The sequence below is a fragment of the Mytilus trossulus genome, unplaced genomic scaffold (assembly GCF_036588685.1).
Source record: "Mytilus trossulus isolate FHL-02 unplaced genomic scaffold, PNRI_Mtr1.1.1.hap1 h1tg000358c__unscaffolded, whole genome shotgun sequence".
Lineage (NCBI taxonomy): Eukaryota > Metazoa > Mollusca > Bivalvia > Mytilida > Mytilidae > Mytilus > Mytilus trossulus.
The window spans coordinates 323,866-347,615 of record NW_026963337.1 but is presented as its reverse complement, the minus strand read 5'-3'; the positions used below and the strand labels follow the sequence as shown (position 1 = coordinate 347,615).

The 23,750-nt window shown below is 31.0% G+C and overlaps 2 protein-coding genes and 1 long non-coding RNA gene across 3 annotated transcripts in view; all 3 read right to left on the bottom strand.

The window, feature by feature from the left end:
- Nucleotides 1-23,750, bottom strand: part of LOC134701869 (uncharacterized) — a 537,736-nt gene that overhangs the window by 236,992 nt on the left and 276,994 nt on the right. The gene's annotated exons all lie outside the window — the stretch shown is intronic.
- The window catches only part of LOC134701860 (uncharacterized), a 51,961-nt gene that overhangs the window by 8,574 nt on the left and 19,637 nt on the right, over nucleotides 1-23,750 (bottom strand). The window contains exons 6-7 of the mRNA XM_063562976.1: nucleotides 4,508-4,701; nucleotides 1,471-1,555 (exon numbers count right to left, since the gene is read on the bottom strand). Of these exons, the coding sequence (XP_063419046.1) occupies nucleotides 1,471-1,555; nucleotides 4,508-4,701 (279 nt within the window). The remainder of the gene's footprint in view (nucleotides 1-1,470; nucleotides 1,556-4,507; nucleotides 4,702-23,750) is intronic.
- Nucleotides 10,799-22,432, bottom strand: LOC134701861 (uncharacterized). Its single transcript, XM_063562977.1, has 13 exons — nucleotides 21,437-22,432; nucleotides 20,233-20,336; nucleotides 19,459-19,569; nucleotides 18,719-19,165; nucleotides 17,797-18,103; nucleotides 17,155-17,363; nucleotides 16,465-16,668; nucleotides 15,892-16,167; nucleotides 15,205-15,409; nucleotides 14,507-14,601; nucleotides 13,753-13,924; nucleotides 12,993-13,097; nucleotides 10,799-12,304 (listed from the first exon to the last, which is right to left on the bottom strand). The coding sequence occupies exons 1-13, from the start codon at nucleotides 21,765-21,767 to the stop codon at nucleotides 11,694-11,696; spliced, it is 3,177 nt and encodes a 1,058-aa protein (XP_063419047.1). The 5' UTR covers nucleotides 21,768-22,432; the 3' UTR covers nucleotides 10,799-11,693.

Genomic DNA, 23,750 nt, shown 5'->3' with positions numbered 1-23,750 from the left:
CAGTTTTACTCCTCAAATATGTAACCATTCATGATCCAATACTTCAATAAAATTTATTATTGATATTTTAAGAAATTTTCCTTTGATCTTACGGACAGATAATTTCCTATCTCAGCACAGTAGAGTGATATGAAAAATTATCACTAGATTCAAAGAGCGCACATGCTTGTTCTGTAAATGAAATTAACAACTATCATAGGTAAAATAGTGATAAACAGATTATCATTGGACATCTCAACTCGATAAGTTTTGTCACTTTCGCCATTCTGGCTCAAGCGAGAAAATCAATCTCGTTGAGATGACAAACGATAATCTATAATCACTAGTCATACTATTCCAACCAGTTGTACTTCTCATACATGTAACTGTTCATGATACAATACTTCAATAAAAATTGTCACTTGTCATGTAATGTGATGAACATACTTAGCATCTAGGGAAGTAACGTTTGACAAGCAAAATGAAAATTAAATGTGTAACTGAAAAAATTGTATAAAAGGACGTCAGTTAAACCATAATTATCTCATGTATCTGTTCAATTTCAAGTTATTGTTTGGAAAAAAACGAAATCTGTCAATGCTTTGAATAGTTCCTAAAGTACATTGACATTATATGGAAACAATTGAATAAGTTGTGATACAATACCCGTTTGCACTTTTGTCTAATTTTTTTATCATAATTTTTTGGGCAGACTTGACTGCCATTTGATGTCATAGTGTCCTTCTACATGTTCTAGTTTAATCAATGCAATTTTTACCACATCCGATACAGTACTTGCTCATGAATACCATTTTCAAAAGCACAGGTAAAAACAGATTTTATTGTAACCTCGTGTAATTTAAACTGAAAAGCCACACAACTTTAATAAGGAAGGTAGACAAATTCACAAAACTTGTATGAAAGCCTTAATGTCAAAATCTGTTATCAACTAGTCAAGTACATGTACATATTAAACATAGATATCCTGTTTTTAACACCGTCTAATGCATTTATAACTGCAGGACTGTATATTAACCAATTGAAACATCACAAAGCCAGGTTACATAATTGAGTAAACAAAGGATGGAAAACATTCAGTATCTCATGGACGGTTGAAGACGTTTTCAAACGAAAGCATCAAATGTGATATAATTTCGAAAATCAATTCTAGGATATGTCGACACATTGATTGATTGGTGGTGTTTTAACGCCACTTTTGGGCTATTTTGTGACGACCAGTTTTTATTGGTGGAGGAAGCCGGAGTGCCCGGAGAAAACCACCGACCTTTGATAGGAAAACTGACATTCCTAATAAATTAAGATTGCAGTCGAGTGCAACCATACGAGCAGGGTTCCAACTCACAACCTAAATGTTGACTGGCTAGTGTTTACAGTAGTAGAACTACTCATACAACTTGGCCACATTAATGTTAAAGAAATGATGTCAAATGACCATTTTCAATTACAATGTAAATAGAGGTTAAAACTTACCATTAAATTTGCCTCCAGTTTTGTTTTTGAATGGCTTTTTTATTTCTTCCACTGTTATTAATCCATTTGTTGTAAGAATTCCATCCTGAAATATTTTATTTTCAAATTGGAATATGTATCCTTGAATATATAAAGTAAATTTTCAGTAAAACAAAAAACAGTGAAAATGTCAATATCTCCTTGTATGAACTATTGTTTACACTATCCCAGCTACATGTAGTTCTGCTTCTAATGGAACATATTCATTGTCAACCATAATAAATAATATATGCTTATAATTGTGAACTGTTTATACTCTTATGGTTGTGGACCATTATCTATTTCTTGCATGTAAAAATTAAAATGTATCGAAACTGAAAGGGAGCTTACGCCAATAGATATAAACAATTTACCAAAGTTTCATGAAAACTGCAGAAAGCATTTTTGAGTTTAGTTGTTCGAAATATGGAAAAAAACCTTTGTTAATGAATAAACCCCCCAGAACTCGGAAAACCTAAAATCTAAAATTATAAAACTTGAAAGGGAGCTCATATATTTCCCGTATCACAATGCACGGGGAATGTGGTACGAACACTGTGTTCATTTGATTGGCTAATCCAGCATCATGAGACAATAAAATGTGTAAGGGTTCCGCGGAACCCAGTGTCTCGCCTACTTTTGCTGTTTATCACACACTCAACAAATATAATGATGAAAAAAATATTCCTCTTGATAGTGTCTTTTAATTGTCAGAAGCTTCTGTCCAAGTTTGTGTTAAAACAAGGATAGTTTAAAAATCTTTAAAATGTTTTAAAAACACTTTAACTGCGGACTGTATGTAATGTTAACTGGAAGAAAAACTAAGTCCATTTATAAGTAAAATACAGAAAAATTGGAATTTTATTTTTACAGAAATTCACATCTGGATACTATCTCATGAACATAAACAAGCTTCTGTCCAAATTTGGTGCAAATCAAGGATAGTTTAAGAAAGTTATTAAAATTTTAAAAACTTTAACCACAGAGTGAATGTAATGTTTCCTGGCAGGAAAATCTAAGTCCATTTATAAGTAAGATACGAAATAGAATTTTCTTTTTACAAATTTTACTTCTGGATACTATCTTCTGATCATAAACAAGCTTCTGTCCAAGTTTGGTACAATTCCAGGATACTTTAAGAAAGTTATTAAAATTTTAAAAACTTTAACCACAGAGTGAATGTAATGTTTCCTGGCAGAAAAATCTAAGTCCATTTATAAGTAAAATACGGAAAAAATGGAATTTTATTTTAACAAAATCTATTTCTAGATACTATCTTATGAACATAAATAAGCTTCTGTCCAGTATAGTTCAATAAAGTTATTAAAATTTCAAAAACTTTAACCACATAGTGAATATTTGATGACGCCGCCGACGGAATGTAGGATCGCTATGTCTCGCTTTTTCGACTAAAGTCGAAGGCTCGACAATAACGACATTTCCATTTACTATTCATTAGGTCATCAGCTAGCCATTGGTGGCAAGAACTTATATTATAAACAATTGATAATAAACAGCTACGTCATGAGCGCATGATACGCTCGTCGCTTTTTTCTAAATAAAGGTCAATAACTTCTCAATATCAGAAATTCATGAAAAACAAAAAGGAGGTTATCTTAATAGATATAAACCAGTTACAAAAAATTCATGATAATTGCTCAAAGCATTGTCTGAAAACTAAAATAATCATCCTTTTTTAAACGTAAAATCTAAAATTTATAAAAACTGAAAGGGAGCTTACGTCAATAGATATAAACAATTCACCAAAGTTTTATGAAAACTGTAGAAAGAATTTTTGAGTTTAATTGTTCGAAATGTGAAAAAAAAAATTGTTAATGAATTAACCCATATAACTCGGAAAACGTAAAATCTAAAATTCATAAAAATCGAAAGGGAGCTCATGTCAATAGATTTAAACAATTCCCCGAAGTTTCTTGCAAATTGGTGAAAGTGTTTTTGATTTTTTGTCCGAAAACTGGAAAATCCCCCTTTTTAATGGAAAAAAAGCCTCAAAACTAAGAAACTTGAAATCTAAAATTTATAAAATATGAAAGGCAGCTCACGTCCATAGATATAAACAATTCACTAAAGTTTCGTGCGAATTGGTTCAAGCGTTTCTGAGTTATTGACATATTGATGACGGACAGATGAACGGACAGACGGACAATGGTATACCATATATAATAAGTCCCGTAAACGGGCATATAAAAATAGAAATATAAAACCTCTTGTTATTCAACATAGTATACAACAAAACAAATAAATAAAAGTATCAGTGTCAGAGCTGGTGCGTTTGGACCTACTTCAACGCATGCAATGTATTGATGTACACATGTAATGTAACATGTGTATTGTATGCTGAAAAAAGCTATATTGACAGTTGTTGCACAGCAGATGAGCAATCTCACAATCAAGAAAACAATCACAGGATTGTGTTTTGACAAATGCGACACAGATATGCCATAGCTTCTAACCAAATCATGTGTTTGTCAAGCTATAAAAGTAATGACTTCAAATTTACAATTAGTAAACATTGGTTCAACAACATTTTCTTGGTATACAGAATACTTCATCAGGATAAACTCAAGCCCTGAACTATTGCATCATCTGGGTGCATTTATATGCAGGTACCAGTGGCGGATCCAAAAATTTTCATAAGTGGGGGCCCACTGACTGACCTAAGAGGGGACCCGCTCCAGTCACACGTCAGTGATTCCCTATATAAGCGACCAAAATCTAAATCCGCCTCTGGGTACTGGTTCAACTGGTGTAATGGAAAGATTTACAGTTGGGAAATTGTAAATGGTGGAGAAAAGCTCATACCAGCACTACATTTCTTGTTTTAATTTTGTTGTGACTTTGGCTAACTGTCTTATATTGGCGTATATCCATATTACTGCTATCAATAAGATTTGGAAAAAAAAATGTTTTGTCGTTGAATGGATTGTTTCTGTATCGAAAAGACAAAACAGTACACTGAGTGCAATGAAGATAATTATTTATAATTCAAATTCAATACCTTATTTCCATGACTCATAATTACACAGATGAAGGAATGATAATCCCTTGACTTCTCTGTTAAGTATGTTCTGGCAATTTCTTGGAAATAATCCTGTATCTCAAACTTTGTCATATCTCCTGTTGTACATATCACCTGATACTTTAGTTCTTCTTTAAAGAAATTTGTGAGATTCTTGCAATCCACATCAGAACCTTGAAAAAAAATACAAATCATGATCAACATTAATAACGCAAAAAGATCATGATATCGATGGATACACATGATAAAGACATTTAATCAAAATGCATATAAGCCATAAGACAAACATGCACATCATACATACAATCATTGTAATAAAATACATCGCTGGGAGCAGCTTGATTTTGACCGCAGATGACGAACCCTGAACAGTTTGGACAACATTTACATTTAAGGTAAAACACAACATTTAAGGTAAAAATAGCTCTGAATTTGGATTTTTGATTGAATATTTGACACAGCAGAGGTTTGTGCGAGATAAATTTGGTACAAATAGTAAAACATTTGAAACCGGACATTTATGGTCCAATATCCAAAATCTAAATACATGGTTACAATCAGAATATCAAGGAACCACACAAGTTCAATTTTTTATGAAATCAACCAAAATTTTATTTTAAGACCCTAAGGACATCATTGTGGACCAATTTGATAACGGAGCCCAAAATCCAAAATATTAATACACGGTTAGAGTCAGCATTTCAAAGAACCCTAACCATTCATTTTTTGTTGAAATCAAAGAAAGTTTAATTTTGGATGATTTGGACAAACTTGAAAACTGGGCCCAAAATCAAAAATACAAATAATGTTTATTAAAAGACAATATTAGCTGAGTTTGTAAACGAGTTTGCTTCATCAATTTTTTTTATATATATAAATTAAGGAAATTAGTTTTTACAGAGTAATAAACAAACCTACCACAAAATTCTTCAAGAAAATAAAAGATCAGAGTTCCAATATCACCTGCGTTGCACATATTTTATCTATCCAAGGTACACGGGCAATAACCTTTTTTTTGTTCTTAAAACCTTTTATCAATATCTTAGAGAAATGAAGACTTCAGACCAAATGCAATGTGATTTCCATTATAATTTTTAAAATCTGGCCAGGTTTGTACACGTGAGAGCGCTAACAAGACCGGACGGAAAAAAAAGACGGACTCCTGGTATTTCTATGTCTTCCCAACGCGTTGCACGAGGGACACAAATAATTTCAAAAACATCATTTGTCATTAATACAATGTTCAATAAATTGGGAATGTGTTCATTAGACACCGATGATTCTCCCGCTTGCATATAGCATTATAAAGGAACATAACTCAAGAAAGTTAAAGGTGATTTAGCCACAAATCATACTAGATCTGAGTTTTGTTGTAATTAGCATTGTGTATAAGTGTCATAACATTTGTTGAGGCAAATTTAAGTAAGAGAACGGAAACAAAAAATTCAGCAATTTTTCCATTTGTAAAGGGACATAACTCTAGAAAATTCATTATAAACTTTCCTTCATTCTTTTTAATGTGCAATTTCTATTATATGGTTATTAAGATGTTACATGTAGATATTATTTAAAATATCTCATAATGTAAAGTAAATTTCAAACTACATGTATATCTATACATAATTTCTTCTCTAAAACTAGGTGTTACTGCTGATTTTCATCCATGACTCAATCTAAAATTTTGAATAATTGCGAAGTACATTTCTAAATTTAGATTATGATTTAATATTTGATATAGCATAGTGCATGTAGTGTCTAAGTACTTAAATAATTTAACAAGAGTGGACATGCTGAAATGTTTCGCCTTCTTTACTAACCATTGATATTATATTGATAGTCCTAAACATAAAGTGTTATACTACAACTATCACATAAACTTAACATGATCCAAGAAAATGAGGTCAAGGTCAGATAAACCAAATGAGAAATACATGTACACCTTACAATCATTCACTACACTATATATTAGGGATCTCAACAAGTACTTGATTATCGCTTGGTACTACCGAGTATCGAATAACAAAATGATACTTGACTAATCAGTTTCTGTTAGAATGTTGTTGCCTAATTAAAGGAAAATATTTTCTATCAAGAGCGCCTCCTGCGAAATTAAATATTAATTTCGAAAGTTTGCGTTTAATTGTCATTTAAAATTCCCTCGAACAGAGGTAGCTCGCTCTGAAGAAGAGGACATTTCCAATACTTACACTTTTAGCTAATCGTGTCTTATTCATTCAATACAATAAATATAGTTGACCTGTTGCTTATAGTTTCTAAGAAACAGACTTAACCAAAACTAAACATTCATGGTTGACCAATGAACAATCAAATGAGGTCAAGGTCAGATGAACCATGCCAAGCAGACATGTATAACTTACAATATATCTATGCATTAAATAAAGTTGACCTATGCTTATAGTATCTAAGAAAGAAATTTAACCATGAAAACTTAACATTGACCAATGAACCACCAAAATGAGGTCAAGGTCAGATGAAACCTGCCAGTCATACCTATACAGCTTACAATCTATAGCTGACCTATTGCTTATAGTTTAAGAAAAATAAACCAAAACACAAAAACTTTACTATAACCACTTAACCATGAAAATGAGGTCAAGATGAGATGACACCTGCCAGTTGGACATACCCTTCCATACACCAAATATACTAGACCTATTGCTTATAGTATCTGAGATATGGACTTGACCACCAAAACTTAACCGTGTTCACTGATCAATGAAATGAGGTAAAGGTCAAATGAAAACTGTCTGACAGGCATGAGGACCTTGCAAGGTACAAACATACCAAATATAGTTATCCTATTACTCATAATAATAGAGAAATTAACATTACAAAAAATCTGAACTTTTTTCAAGTAGTCACTGAACCATGAAAATGAGGTCAAGGACAATGGACATTTGACGGACGGAAATTTCAAAAATATAAAGCTTTTAAGAAGTTAGTTAACGCCCCCGCCAAAGATGACTATCTCTATGTTGAGTTCTCTGCGACAAAAGTGGTAGGCTCGACAAAAATGGACATTTACCAACATGACCAATTATGGTCCAATATCCAAAGTATAAATATATGGTTGTATTCAGAATATTAAAGAACCCCAAGAATTCAACAAAGTTTAATTTTGGATAATTTGGACCTTAAAGTGAACCAATTTGATAACAGGACTCAAAATCCAAAATCTAAGGACACACTTTCCAGCATATCAAAGAACCCCATGTATTTAATTTCTGTCAAAATAAAATTAAATTTAATTTTGGACATCAATTTCATGCACTTAAAACTGTGCCTATTAAAATGCTGATTAAGGAATATTAATTTTAAGTTTCTGTGGGTGTTACATTTCAATGTTGTGTTTCTGTTGTGTCGTAGTTCTCCTCTTATATTTGATGTATTTCCCTGATTTGTTTTTTTCTCACTCGACTTATGAATGTACGGTATACTACTGTTGCCTTTATTTATTAGACATTATTATGTATGGCAGTTTCTATTTTAAGATTTTTATGATGTATCTTTAAATGGTTAATTTTGGTTGCAAACTCAATTGGAAATTTGAAATGAGAAAATTACCATATTTTGTTGAAAAATAGGGGAGGGGGAAAATATTTTTTTTTTGGGGGGGGGGGGGGGTCAATTCAAAACAGCAGTGTATTGCACAAAAGCAAACCAGATGCTTCGCAGGGCGTAGCTTTATACGACCGCAGAGGTTGAACCCTGAACGGTTGGGGCAAGTATGGACACAACATTCAAGCTGGATTCAGCTCTAAATTTGGATTGTGATTAAATAGTTGACACAGCATAGGTTTCTGACACAGAATGAATGTGTTCTAATGAACTTAAAATTTTTGTTTTCTCTTAGAGCAGTTTACTATGCTGTTCAATATTAATCCTCTCAAAATAATGTTTGAAGAAATTTTCTTTTTATTTATGAAATTTCAAATGAGAAAAATTGAACCCAATTTTTTAATCACATCCCCCTTTCCCTTATTCCAAAACTAATCTCAATTAAAATATTCTAATGGAGTTTGCAACAATAACTACTCATTTAAATACATCATAAAATAAACTGTAAATAAAATGTAAAAAAACTGCTTGTTATCACTGAATGGTAAAGATTATTTCAATTTATCAGTTGGTAGTAAAAAGTGAATATACATTGTATATTGTATATAACAAAGATTTAAGTTGATTCTGGACAAAGAAAGATAACTCCAATTAAAAAAAATTCTTGCAATAAGATATTTCTTGCTTACTATTTTGGACAAAGAAAGATAACTCTAATTAAAAAAAAAATGCTATTTCACAATATTGTGAAATTAGATATTTCTTGCCATTGCACAATACTGTGCAATTGAAAAGACTTGCTATTCCACAATACTTAATATAATAATTTTAGATCCTGATTTGGACGAACTTGAAAACTGGGCCCATAATCAAAAATCTAAGTACATGTTTAGATTCAGCATATCAAAGAGGCCCAAGAATTTAATTTTTGGTAAAATCAAACTTAGTTTAATTTTGGACTCTTTGGACCGTAATGTAGGCCAATTTGAAAACGGGACCAAAAATGAAGAATCTACATACACAGTTAGATTTGGCATATCAAAGAACCCCATTTATTTAATTTTTGATGAAATCAAAAAAGTTTAATTTTGGACCCCGATTTGGGCCAACTTGAAAACTAGGCCAATAATAAAAAATCTAAGTTCATTTTTAGATTCAGCATATCAAAGAACCCCAAGGATTCAATTTTTGTTAAAATCAAACTAAGTTTAATTTTGGACCCTTTGGACCTGTAGACCAATTTGAAAACAGGACCAAAAATTAAGAATCTACATACACAGTTAGATTTGGCATATCAAAGAACCCTTAATTATTCAATTTTGAAGAAATCAAACAAAGTTTAATTTTGGACCCTTTGGGCCCCTTTTTCCTAAACTGTTGGGACCAAAACTCCCAAAATCAATACCAACTTTCCTTTTATGGTCATTAACCTTGTGTTTAAATTTCATAGATTTCTATTTACTGATACTAACGTTATGGTGCGAAAACCAAGAAAAATGCTTATTTGGGTCCTTTTTTGGCCCCTAATTCCTAAACTGTTAAAACCAAAACTCCCAAAATCAATACCAATCTTCCTTTTGTGGTCATAAACATTATGTTTAAATTTCATTGATTTCTATTTACTTAAACTAAAGTTATTGTGCGAAAACCCAGAATAATGCTTATTTGGGTCCTTTTTTGGCCCCTAATTCCTAAACTGTTAAAACCAAAACTCCCAAAATCAATCCCAACCTTTCTTTTGTGGTCATCAACCTTGTGTCAAAATTTCATAGATTTCTATTAACTTAAACTAAAGTTATAGTGCGAAAACCAAGAAAATGCTTATTTGGGCCCTTTTTGGCCCCTAATTCCTTAAATGTTGGGACCAAAACTCCCAAAATCAATACCAACCTTCCTTTTATGGTCATAAACCTTGTGTTAAAATTTCATAGATTTCTATTCACTTTTACTAAAGTTAGAGTGCGAAAACTAAAAGTATTCGGACGACGACGACGACGACGCCAACGTGATAGCAATATACGACGAAAATTTTTTCAAAATTTGCGGTCGTATAAAATTTGAAGATAAATTCAAATTATATAACAAGTTCTAAGTTCTTTGACTACAATTATTCTGTTTCAGAAACCTATTATGTGTCAAATATTTAATTACAATCCAAATTCAGACTTTTATCAAGCGCGAGTATTGTGTCCATTTTTGCCCCAAATGTTTAGGGTTTGACCTCTTCGGTCGTATCCAGCTGCGCTCGACGAGGCAAATTTATTCCATTTGTAAAGGGGCATAACTCTAGAACGGTTAAAATGACTCCACCAAAATTCAAACTTGATCTGACATTTAAGACGAATTCTCTGTAAGGACCAGAATTTTAATAAGGGGGCCAGACATGCATAGTCTCAGAATTTTGTCATACTTGTATACAGAGTCTATTACCAACCTACAATAACTTAAACAATAAAAAAATTCAAAGTTTCAGTACGGTTGCCATGGTAACCACTCATGCTTATTTTCATCCATTTTACATGAAAATAATACCCTTTTTTGGCCATTTTCTGTAATTCAAATCTCATTATGCATTACTGATAGGGCAATAACAAAGAAAACATGAACTTAATATAGTTTAATCATGACATAAATACATCTATTGGTAAACATTGATATTTCCTTACTATAAAAAAAATATAGAAGGTCACCCCACTTTTTTCATTTTTTTAAAATGTCAAATATTGAATGGATTTCTAAGGCTAATTTATAAAAATGCACCAAATCAGTGATAAAGTTATTACTCTTTTTAAAGAACATTGTAATTATGCTGTCCAAAATAAAAAAAAATTTAGTGGGGTAAGAAGTATTTTTACTTTAACATGAACCCCAAAAAGCCCCCACCGAGTTGCAAATTTTCTTAATTTGACACATATCAAGGCAAGTTTTTTTTCATTTTCTTACATTCAATTATTAACCAAAATGTTCAAAAAGTAAAAGCCAATGAGATGCTATTAAAAGCAAAAGATTGATGAGGACTTTTAGATCAATACTCCAAAGGTCAAGGTCAGAGGTCAATGTCAAAGATCTGAAATATTGACATTTTTGCCAAAATTTGTAGATTTTTAATGATATTCCTGGCTGTTTCTTTAATGTTAATAGTAAATATCTACATTGGTTATTACTATAAAGAAAGAAATACAAATAAGTCTTGCCAGATGTAAAAATTCAAAATTAGAGGTCAAGGTAAAAAAAAAATTAAAAAAAATTACTCCACTTTGTCTAGTCTGAGTCTAGAATAGTAACAGATCTTCTTGAATTGTTATCTTTAATCAAGCTAGTCAGTGAATAGGGATATGACCTTTTGATGTTAAAAAAAAGGTTCAAATTGCACTTTCAGGACAACTTTAAACTGTCAAGGTCAAATTTGTAAAGTTCAAGTTTTTGCCTTGATAAATGAGATAAGGGTTTTTTTTCGTACAAGAATTAACAAAAAAACATTAAAGTACACATATATTAAAACTGAATTATCTATAAATATGTTAATAAAAAAAATGTGATACTAGATGATTGAGCTTAATTTTTGAAAGAAACTGTTTAATCAAAGTTATAAAGAAACACTGTCCAAAATCTCCTGTTTAAGGCATCTCTTATTATTTTCCTCTTCGGCAGATCTGAAATCATCAAGGTCGGTCTTCCTGTCTTTGAGTGCCAACCTTGAAAAATATGCTGTAATCTGCTGCCCAGTTAAATATTCCTTCCTTGAAAAAACATATTTCCCTCCTTGTTGCAGCTGTCTCATCTCATCAGCTGCTTGAAAGGGATCGACTTTTCTTCCTGATACCTTCCCAATATCAAATTTCTCCTTCATGTAATTCACTTGAGATTGAGTAAAAACTGTTCTTTTCTTTTTACCTTTCAGTGCCCATCCTTTTACTGATTCTGATGTACGGCAGTCATTTAAGTTACAATCCAGTTGAACCCTTGTACCGTGAAACAAAGAATTAACTTTTTGTCCATACATTGACTTGGCTTTATCTTCAGTTGTTTTTTCATTGTGATAATCACAATTACCAACAATGATGTGTTGCTCCAGTGCACATTGAGTTTTAAAAGCTCTTGTGCAGCCGTCTTTTGGGCAATCATATGGCTGATTGATGGAGTTCTTCTTTTGTTTTTTAGGGTTTGGTTCTACAAGTTCTTCTTCTTGTGCCATAACTGAAATGATTAAAAAAAAACATTTTATTTTATAACACAATTTTATAGTTTTATTTTATGTTCAAATATGATGAAATTATTACCAATAACTAATAACAGTCAACTGCAGTAATTCTCTTTACTGAGAAAAATGCAAAATGTATTACCCTTTAATTTTACTGTGTAGTCTAACCTTCCAAAGAAAATACAGATAAAGAAATCTTAAGCATGCAAAATGCCAAAAAACACCAAGATTTATGTCTATGACACAGGTTATTTTTACTGCAATGAAATGTAGGATAGATTTCAAATGATTTTTTTGTGTACCCTTTTTAGGATGTGATGATGGTGTTACACATAAAAAAAAAAAAAAGATCATGCAATTCTTAGGTTCAAAAGTTAAAAAAAATGTTTAAATTTAAATTGTTAAATTGTTTTAATAAATTGTAAAAAAATAAAGTGAAATTTAGCTGGAAGTTGAGTACTGTAAATTCAGAAAGTATTGCGTGCATTTATTGCCATTTTTTAATGCAATTTTCATTTTTAACATTTTGAGAGTAAAAAATGTTAAATTCATATATAAAAATATCTCAACATTCGAGCTTAAATTATTGCGTTAACATCTTTGTTGCATTTTTCAAAATGATAAAAACCTCGCAATAATTTCTGAATTTACAGTAGCTGGTCATTTTCAAAACAAATGTTTTACCTTCTACTTCCAACAACTGAGGAGCTGTAATTGTCCAATCAACTTTAACCAACAGATTGGTTCTTTGCTCTGTGGTTCCGATGTTTTCCCATGCTATCCGCTTTCCTACAAAAAATATATATTTATTAGTCACCATTTCCTATGGTCAAATTGATACAATCTCAATGTATTGCAACAACTAGTTTAAACTTCAATGACAGACAGAAATACTGTGACAATTTTTTTGAAAATAACACATGAAAGACACTGATTTTTGAACAGTTTCTCCATAATTATCAAGATGAAACCAAGTTACTACTTTATTTGACATGTTTTCAAAAGAGTAGAAAATTGATCAAAATGTTGCCATACCAGGAGCATTATACTGAATATTTGTTGGTTGGTAATGAAATGCCACTTTTGAGCACCTTTTGGGGGCTATTTTGGGGCAATCTGGTTGAATGGTTGGAGGAAGCAGGGGTGACCTGAAAATACCACTAACTTTTTATAAGGAATCTTATCTAATATATTGGTGTCTATAATGCACGATCAGAGAATGAACATACAAACTTAGTGCTGACTGGCTAGTGGTTACAGTAGCAGTTTAGACAATTGGCCATCAAGGTCGAAGCAGTAACTATTGACTATTTGTTTAAGCATGAAAAAGTGCAATAAATTAAATTAACACCTTAACCATGTTAACCATGGCAAACAAGCAGATGATATTCTTTGAGACACAAAACTACCTTTGTTAGTTCTGATTCATAATTCTGTTTATTACCTTCTCCAATTCCATATGCCTTCCAAACTGTTATTCCATTGACATCAAATGAAAAATTATGCAATTGAGTAATTCCAGTAATTGGTTTAATCTGTGACTTCTCTGCATCCAAATTAGTAACAATGTCAACAACTTTTACCCTAAATGATCCTTTCTGTTTAACATCTATAGCCTGTAAAAATAAGCAGAAATGAAAATTAAAATTGCTATGTTTATAACAGGCTATTACTTACTGGGTATGCATAATAAATACCAATTCTCTTATCATATAACTATGCATAACATCTTGGCTGAAATTAATGCATACCAATTCTCAAATGATGATTTGTGTTCTTAGTGAATGGTTGGTTGTTCCTTATTTCGTTTTGGTGGGGTATGTCATTTTAGTTGATTTTTACTGTAGTGTACACACTGATATGTTAAACATTGCAATGCATAACATGTGCCTGTCCCAAGTCAGATGCATTGTTATTTTGGAAATTGGTGTTATACATTTATTAGGTTGTAAGTTTTCTTAAGGTGATTAAAAATAATTTTTCACTTATTTCAGCCCTGTAAACCATTCAATGCAGTAATGACTTTTGTTTCTATTAAAGGTCATACAGTGACTTTAGCTGATTATATATCTCTGATGGAGATTTGTTTCATTGACAAGACGTTTAAAATAGTCTTTTTGTAATTGGTATACTTCTTACTATGTCAACTTCTTACTCTTTATGTTTGCATATAAAAATAGTATTTTATTCAGACTCACCTTTTTCATCTCCTCTGCAGATGTGACATCATGTCCCTCATTAATGTATCTTCTAACACATGCCTTGATATGTGAAGCCCTGCGGTCACATGGACCTACAACACATGTGTAAACTGTCAATACATACAATGCAATGGTTGCAAATCAATATGAATATATATACATTTTATATGTGAGAAACTACCAAAAAAAAGTTATTCTCCAAATATCAGGATCAGAAGACAAGATCTTTAAAATTTCTTAAAATAAGTACCATTATTCCATTATACATGCATACAATTAGGACAATACATTAATGCAGTTGTAGGTCACAAAATATAATTTTTTATAATTATTTTCCCATCTGAAGACAACAAAAAAAAAATCTTCAATCTAAAATTGACTTGTATATATGTGTCTATCCCAAGTCAGGACCCGGGCCTGTAATTCAGTGGTTGTCATTTGTGTATGTGTTTCTCATTTTTTTTTTTATATATATAAGGCTGTTAGTTTTCTCGTTTGAATTGTTTAAATTGTCATTTAGAGCCTTTTAAAGATAACTATGCGGTATGGGCTTTGCTCATTGTTGAAGGTCTTGCCATTACCTGTAATTGTTAATGTTTGTGTCATTTTGGTATCTTGTGGAGAGTCATCTTTTTTTTAATATATTGAAATATTTTTTATTTTGAAAAATCAAGTTGAAAACTATGAAATTTTACCTTTGCCATCCTGTGCTTCACTGAAGTTGTATGTTTTCAACTTATCTCCTAGTTCATCTTTAAGTGCTACCATCAACATTGTGTTCTTATAACATCCTGCATTATCTGAGAAGAAGTTTACCTCCTGTATGTTTGGTAGTTGTTTTCTCAGATCATGAACTACATCACACAACACAGAAGCAGTAACAGAACCATCTTGAGATATCTAAAATATAAAATGACAATGTTTTGTTACTTGTAAAAAAGCCATTTGGATAAATCTTCTTAATCTGTGATGTATTGAGTTAAAACAATGCAGCTCAAAAATGATACAGAAATAAAGAAAAAGGAAATCAGCATTCAGAATTATAGCAAAATGATTCATTGTAAATTAAGAAAGTAATTGTCTGCTTTTATTATGAATTATTGAGATAAAACAACCTGGACACCTTTTTTGCAATAATTCATGAATTTACAAAAATTGAAAAAGATTAAATTTTATATCAAAGTTTAGATATTGAAGTTGAATAAAAGTTAGCCTTATTTATATGCAAAGAACATTTTCCAATTACCAACAAATTTCTGAAAGCTAATAATTATCTGAAGAAATTCGATTTTTTTCAAAAAGCTGAAAACTGGAAATAATAGATAATTATATCCCTTAATAGTTTTGTTCTCTAAGAAAAAATAGCAATATTTTTTTATTACCTGGGATGAAAAAATGTGTACATGTGTAATTGTCTTTAGTTCTTCCCCTTGTTTGTATAAGGTTACCGAAATGTGCCAGTTGATTCCACGTTTGGCGAACCAGTCACTCTGACCTTCTCTAAATTTGCGTGGTAGAAATTTCATCGCCCAGTCACATGTGATAAGTGCTTGATTTTCATTTAAATTCTTTAGCAGATCTTGTTTTGCACCTTCTTGATTCCTAGCTCTCATAGCATGACTTTTCCAATCTTTTATAGCTTCTACAGCATTTTCAACCTGAAAAAGTACATTATGGTAAGAAAAGTGGTTAATTCCTAATTAACACACAGTCTTTCTTTGTAAATACAACTCAACAACCTTACATACAGGTATACTATCAATCTCAAAGCAATTCACACTGAGGTCATTTCATGTCTATCAAAGGAGGTTACAGTATTTTTACGATGACAATTTTTTGTACTTGAATGTAATGGTTCATGACTACAGATTGAACAATTAGCTAAGACAATTTAAAATTCCTTTGATTACTTCTCCATTTAGTTAAGGAAATGGAAATAAGGTGATTAAAATTACCTGGAATACAATGGAATCTTTATTGTCCCATGTACCATTCTGTGTCAGTGTACTTATTTCAGCTAAAAAGTCTGCCAAGTCAATACACTGTTCACAACTGTGTTTATGCTGGGTGTTACAACTTTGGGAGAAGCACTTTTCACTATCACTTAGTGCAAATATTTGGCAATGATCCGGAACAGCATTCTCTTTTTGGATATGTACCTTTTGATTTAAAAAAAAATATAAACCATTAGAAAGATTTGTTCCAAACTTAAGAAATTAAAAGGGTAAACAGATCTGTACATCCACAAAAAAAGATCACAAAAAAGTCATGTAAATTACTAGGTAACCTATGGGTTAAATTATAAACACAGCCAACATCATAATAATGTAAACTTGAGTCTCCATTGCTCAACTAAACAATTCATTGGTTAAAATTCCTAGTTATTTTCAGACCTACTACATGTTGTTTGAGTGAACTTGGATATTTATTATTTTTCAAAGAAGTACTTCCATTCAACATGTTCATTGTTGTTCAAATGTTCCTTATGGTATCAATATATGTATATAGAGTGTTTGGTGACAATTACAGTTAGGTGACATTGTAGTTCAATCATTGACATAAGCTAGCTAACATGTCGCTTTCAATTTATTTAATTATAATGCTTCCTATAACACGATTTAGACTATCAATATGTTTTCAAATACCTTGAAATCTGATTTGATATATCGCTTCCCATTTAGCAATTTGGATTTCAGTTCTTTCTTCTTTTCACTGGATGTGCAGAGTTTTTCTATGATGGTTTCAAGATCTTGAAATGCCTTTCCACCCTCTGCGATGTAATAGTCAAGACCCTCAACACATTTCCTTACTGAGGCAGAACAGTCATTAAGGATCTTATACATTGTGCTTCTTCCTACAATTTTTACAATATAATAGTTGATCATACACAAATAAATTTCAATTTTAATACACACCAAATTTGTTATTGTCATTATGAATAAAATCAACAAATTAATGACTACAACATCCTTATTTTTTGTGAAAAATCTATTCTATGTGAGCAATGTCTATTTCAAATTAACAAACATTAGCTGTCAAGGTGTCCCATGTTTCTTGTATATTATATTAACCTGAATACAAGATAACTATGTACATGCATATGGAATTATAACTGTTTCATGACTCTCAATTTCTTTTCAACCCTTTATTTATAATTTGTTAACAGCTGTATCAAGGGTACCAGGCTTATATTTTTTTCAACACCAGATGGGAGTTTTGTCATCAGTGGGCTCAAATCAAAATAATTATTAGTTTAAAAGTGTTTATCTATCTTTTTATAAACATACCTAAATGACCAACATTTTCTGATTCACAATACTGAATGTACTGATTTACAAGAGATGAAGGTGCAAGACTTCGAATCAAATTCGGCACAGCGACTATTTCTCCAGTTGTAAGCTTCATAGTTTTCATACCAAAAGGTAGATCTTTAACAACATCTGAACTGATAATGAAATCTATGAAGTGTTCCAACTCTGCTATGTCTATCTTGTTTCTCGTTAGTCTTTCTTTGGACACAGGGAGACCACAGCCTACTTCATCACTGTGCAGTTTGGCAGCATAAAATCGGTACTTTGTCAGATCCGGTATCATCTAAAAAATTAAAAAATTTGAATAGATATAAAAGCAACATAAATACTATACTATCAATAAAAATAAATATCTGAAAAATTTGGTCATATATGTATTGTATTTAAAGCTTTGCCATCATTAAAGGTTGATTTTACTCTTGCAATTTCAGTTAACCTAGCGAATTGAAAGGAAGCTAGGTAAACCTAGCTATATTGGCGACAATAAAATTATGTTTTTCTAAGGCCATGCCTTAAACACAATACAGTTATCTCCATTATATTGCCATATATTCAAATAAATTTCATGTAACAAATATTTTGACTCATTTCCGGGCCTTTTATAGCTGGGGACTATGTAATGTGGCCTATGCTCATTGTTGAAGTCTGTACAGTGACGTATTGTATATATATAGTTGATAGTTTTGGTGTCATGTTTGTCTCTTGTTGAGAGTTATATGTTTCATTGGCAATCATAACACATCTTCTTTTTAATATTATATATATATAGTTGATAGTTTTGGTGTCATTTTTGTCTCTTGTTGAGAGTTATATGTTTCATTGGCAATCATACCACATCTTCTTTTTAATATTATATATATATATGACATATATAACTTGCAAATAAGATGCAACATACCTCTCTGACCTCATTAAAGCTGTAATTTCTGGATAAAACTGAAAGGATTTGCCTTCTTAATGACCATGTTTCTGCTGAAATATATATGTCCTTTAATATAAGTGCTGTTTGATCATGTGTAGAGGACTTTTCAGGTGTATGTGCTGAAAGCACAGACTTGAACAACAAATCTTTTAAAGAGTCTCCCTCACCCGGACAGATGGTTTCACAAATGGCTGACATACATTGTAGTGCTTTTGACAGGCATCTCTGCTTGGTTTTATCTGTAGATGATGATAATGGAATCAATTTTTCCTTCACAGGTGACACATCTGAAATGGCCAGGAAGGAATTCAGCTTCTGTAACTTGTCCATCACACAGACTGATGCCTCTGAATATTGGCTGTCACCTGTCTCTAAGCACATACTTTCACTCTCTGTTTGACTCTCTCCATCTGTTACTGTTTCCTAAAAATAAATATGCTTCAAGTAATATACTCTGAATTGGTTATTGTCTTATCATGCATGAATTACAACTCAACAAATAAATCACACTTTTGAAAAAATACAATACAATAAGAAAAAAATATGTCCACAGTGTACATTGATGCCAGACTGCAATCCCTTTTTTGTGTCAAAACCTTTATTTGGCATTTGGTTAAATGTCTCATTGACATGCCTTCATCTTATTTAATACTTTGAAATTTATTTGTTAAAGTTAAAGATAAGGTCATCTGTTATAATGTGAAATTGAAAAGTACCTTATGGTGATCATTCCAAAGTTTTGTACATGAATCAGATCTAGAACTGTAGCGTTTGTCTTCTCTTTTCTCTCCATCAATGTTTAAAGCTAAATTTGTGTTAAAGTCAATCTGAAAAGATAAAAATTACGATAATAATGAAACGAGAGCTGCATTAACATAATTGAACTAAATACTCTACCATATTTGTACTCATTTTTAATTTTCTAAATATTATGTTTTGCTATTGGGAGTGTTCATGAAAATCTGACTTTGCTACTTTGGACAAGAAACCATTTTAACTTCAGTTTCAAGAAGGTCTGTGCTATACCTATTTGTTCAGTATTTGTTTTATTTGTATGTTTAGTGCTTTCAATTTGTGCATTAACTATTATTGATATAGAGAAAAGTCTGCAAAACACCAAAGATCTATATACAAAATATGTCTAGTTTTATTTTCTTGTATGTAATAAATTGCCCTGTGCTGAAAGCCTTATAGAGGGGGCTTACAGTATAACCTTTACTAATCATATTTTGTTCTGTTACTCTTATACTTTTAAAGCAAGAAAATATATATAAAAGAGGAGATATGGTTTGATAGCTTTTTTTAATTTTTTGAATATCTACATTTATTCATTCACTAATTCTTTCAAGTTCCAGATAAATTCAAATATCAAGATTATTGAGTAAATTAATATCACAGGATAAAGTTATACAACCAAATATTGCATTTATGTAATTATGTGTTTAATTTATAAAAAAAAATATAATACAGTATAATAATATATAAAATACCTCTGATAATGTCTCTACAGAGATTTCCTCACTTGGCACTGAAACTTCAAGATGTGCATCTGGTTTGCCTGATGACAAGTGTTTTCTGCAGTTTGAACAGATAGCTGTTTGTAAAAAAAAAACATGCTACATTTAATAATTAAAAAAAACCAACATACATACAATATATTAGGATACATTTTATTGAAAGATAATTAATATTAGCAATAAAACTTTGAAAGTTGACCTGATAGAATAAATTGTTGCTGATTGTAAATAATATTATATAAGAATGTACATACTAGTCATACATAAATTTGCTTTAAAACAAAATCTTAAAAATAAATTTAAGCACTATTTATTGATTGTGAATTGTTTTGCTTGGAGACACCACATAATTTATGTACTGATATGATTGTGTGTAATGTATAGTGCATTATTCATACCCATTCATATAAATTATTCCAATTCTTAACAACAACGAATGGAATTTTATCACAAATTGACATATATATGGAAGTGTTTAACGAACTTGACTGGCTTTTCAGCCCTCGCACGGTCGGTAAATTGACATATTAAAAGTTTTGTTAGAATGCTATCTAGTATGCAAATGTATTTTACCTTAAAATAGTATCAGATAAAAAGTATATTATAACAAATTGACATATTAAAAGTTTTGTTATAATATACTTTTTATCTGATACTATTTTAAGGTAAAATACATTTGCATACTAGATAACATTCTAGCAAATATTTCTTTAAAAATTACTTTGTTTTTATAAAATGCAATAGTTTGATGTGTACTTACTAATTGTAATATAAATTTAAAGTCAGAATATTTTATATTGCAAAATTTCGGGGTTTTAGCAGCAACTTCTGCTAGCCCATTAGTTTGTAAAGGGAGGTAATTTGACATTTGTTATCAACAAAACATGTTTGTGAAAGTATTTTCAAGTACTGTTTTTCAGTCTAACATCTAGAACAGATGATATACGATCATAATCAAAGACTCAGTGTTAGTATTACCGTCAAATCATTCATAATTTCGAAAATATGTTTTGTGATTCAACTGTTTTATTCAGCATCTGTTTCAAGATGAAATGGGGTCAGCTGTTACGTGTATTTGATAATATTAAAATACAGATCATTCATATATAGTTATATTCAATTATAAGGCATCTGATCATCAACAAAATAATTGGCAATGAATTTGTATAATACTTACGGGTTCCAATAGCCAGTACAATGCCAGTACTGCTGTGAATCTTCATCATGGCATCCTTTGTAATGTTTCTCTCCGCCCGTGGAGCTGTCTTCTTATGGTGTGAAAGTAGTGTTGGAATAGCACATCGAACAGATTTATTCTTAGACCGGTTTTTAATCAAGATTTTCTCCAAATGAACATTACAGACTGAAAAGTTTTTGGTTCTCTGACAGAAAAGCAGACCAACTTCTGACAATACTATGTCTGATATTTCCCTATCTATGTCACAGATGCTTTCATAAGAACTACTACAACACACAGATGTGTCATAACAACTTAAACTACAATTCATCTCACTGTTTTTTGATTATTTCTCAACTAGGTGCACACATATTACCATCTTCTGTCGTCTGTTATGTTGTTATGGACAATAGATTGTTTATTGCTTCTAAATAAATGAGGCAATAAAAGGGAAATAACTCTCTGACAAAAATGATGCTTATTTGAAAACTTTCAATGGTGATTGTATGAAAAATAATGTTTACCCCACTAATATTTTTTTCTTAATTGATTGTCTTTGGTAGCCTATTTTAAAATATCTATACTAAATTTAATGATGTTTGGTGCAATTAATATATTTTGGCTGTGAAATTTCCTAAGTTTTTCAAGAAAAACAACACAAAGCTCTATACATTGAGCTCTCATACAATTAATCAGACCTCCAAGGTAAATTTAGACAAATTAAAATAATCATTTGGCCATTTCAAAATTATTAATTTAGTACATATTCATTTATTTAAACAAAGTCTCTGCAATTTGTATCTTTTATTTAGAAACTCATTTTTTAGTTCAAATTACATTATCAGAAATATGACATGCTGTTTCCATAGCAACCACAGCAACACTATCAGATCTAAATACATTTTTGAATTACTATTGCCAAATGAAGTGTCCCTGCAAAAAATTTCGAAAATCTGTGAACGTTCATGTCTTTATGAGTTTGATCCTTAGGGAGAACTGGTGTAGCTTTATACGACCGCAGAGGTTGAACCCTGAACGGTTGGGGCAAGTATGGACACAACATTCAAGCTGGATTCAGCTCTAAATTTGGATTGTGATTAAATAGTTGACACAGCATAGGTTTCTGACACAGAATGAATGTGTTCTAATGAACTTAAAATTTTTGTTTTCTCTTAGAGCAGTTCACTATGCTGTTCAATATTAATCCTCTCAAAATAATGTTTGAAGAAATTTTCTTTTTATTTATGAAATTTCAAATGAGAAAAATTGAACCCAATTTTTTAATCACATCCCCCTTTCCCTTATTCCAAAACTAATCTCAATTAAAATATTCTAATGGAGTTTGCAACAATAACTACTCATTTAAATACATCATAAAATGTAAAAAAACTGCTTGTTATCACTGAATGGTAAAGATTATTTCAATTTATCAGTTGGTAGTAAAAAGTGAATATACATTGTATATTGTATATAACAAAGATTTAAGTTGATTCTGGACAAAGAAAGATAACTCCAATTAAAAAAAATTCTTGCAATAAGATATTTCTTGCTTACTATTTTGGACAAAGAAAGATAACTCTAATTAAAAAAAAAATGCTATTTCACAATATTGTGAAATTAGATATTTCTTGCCATTGCACAATACTGTGCAATTGAAAAGACTTGCTATTCCACAATACTTAATATAATAATTTTAGATCCTGATTTGGACGAACTTGAAAACTGGGCCCATAATCAAAAATCTAAGTACATGTTTAGATTCAGCATATCAAAGAGGCCCAAGAATTTAATTTTTGGTAAAATCAAACTTAGTTTAATTTTGGACTCTTTGGACCGTAATGTAGGCCAATTTGAAAACGGGACCAAAAATGAAGAATCTACATACACAGTTAGATTTGGCATATCAAAGAACCCCATTTATTTAATTTTTGATGAAATCAAAAAAGTTTAATTTTGGACCCCGATTTGGGCCAACTTGAAAACTAGGCCAATAATAAAAAATCTAAGTTCATTTTTAGATTCAGCATATCAAAGAACCCCAAGGATTCAATTTTTGTTAAAATCAAACTAAGTTTAATTTGGACCCTTTGGACCTGTAGACCAATTTGAAAACACGACCAAAAATTAAGAATCTACATACACAGTTAGATTTGGCATATCAAAGAACCCTTAATTATTCAATTTTGAAGAAATCAAACAAAGTTTAATTTTGGACCCTTTGGGCCCCTTTTTCCTAAACTGTTGGGACCAAAACTCCCAAAATCAATACCAACTTTCCTTTTATGGTCATTAACCTTGTGTTTAAATTTCATAG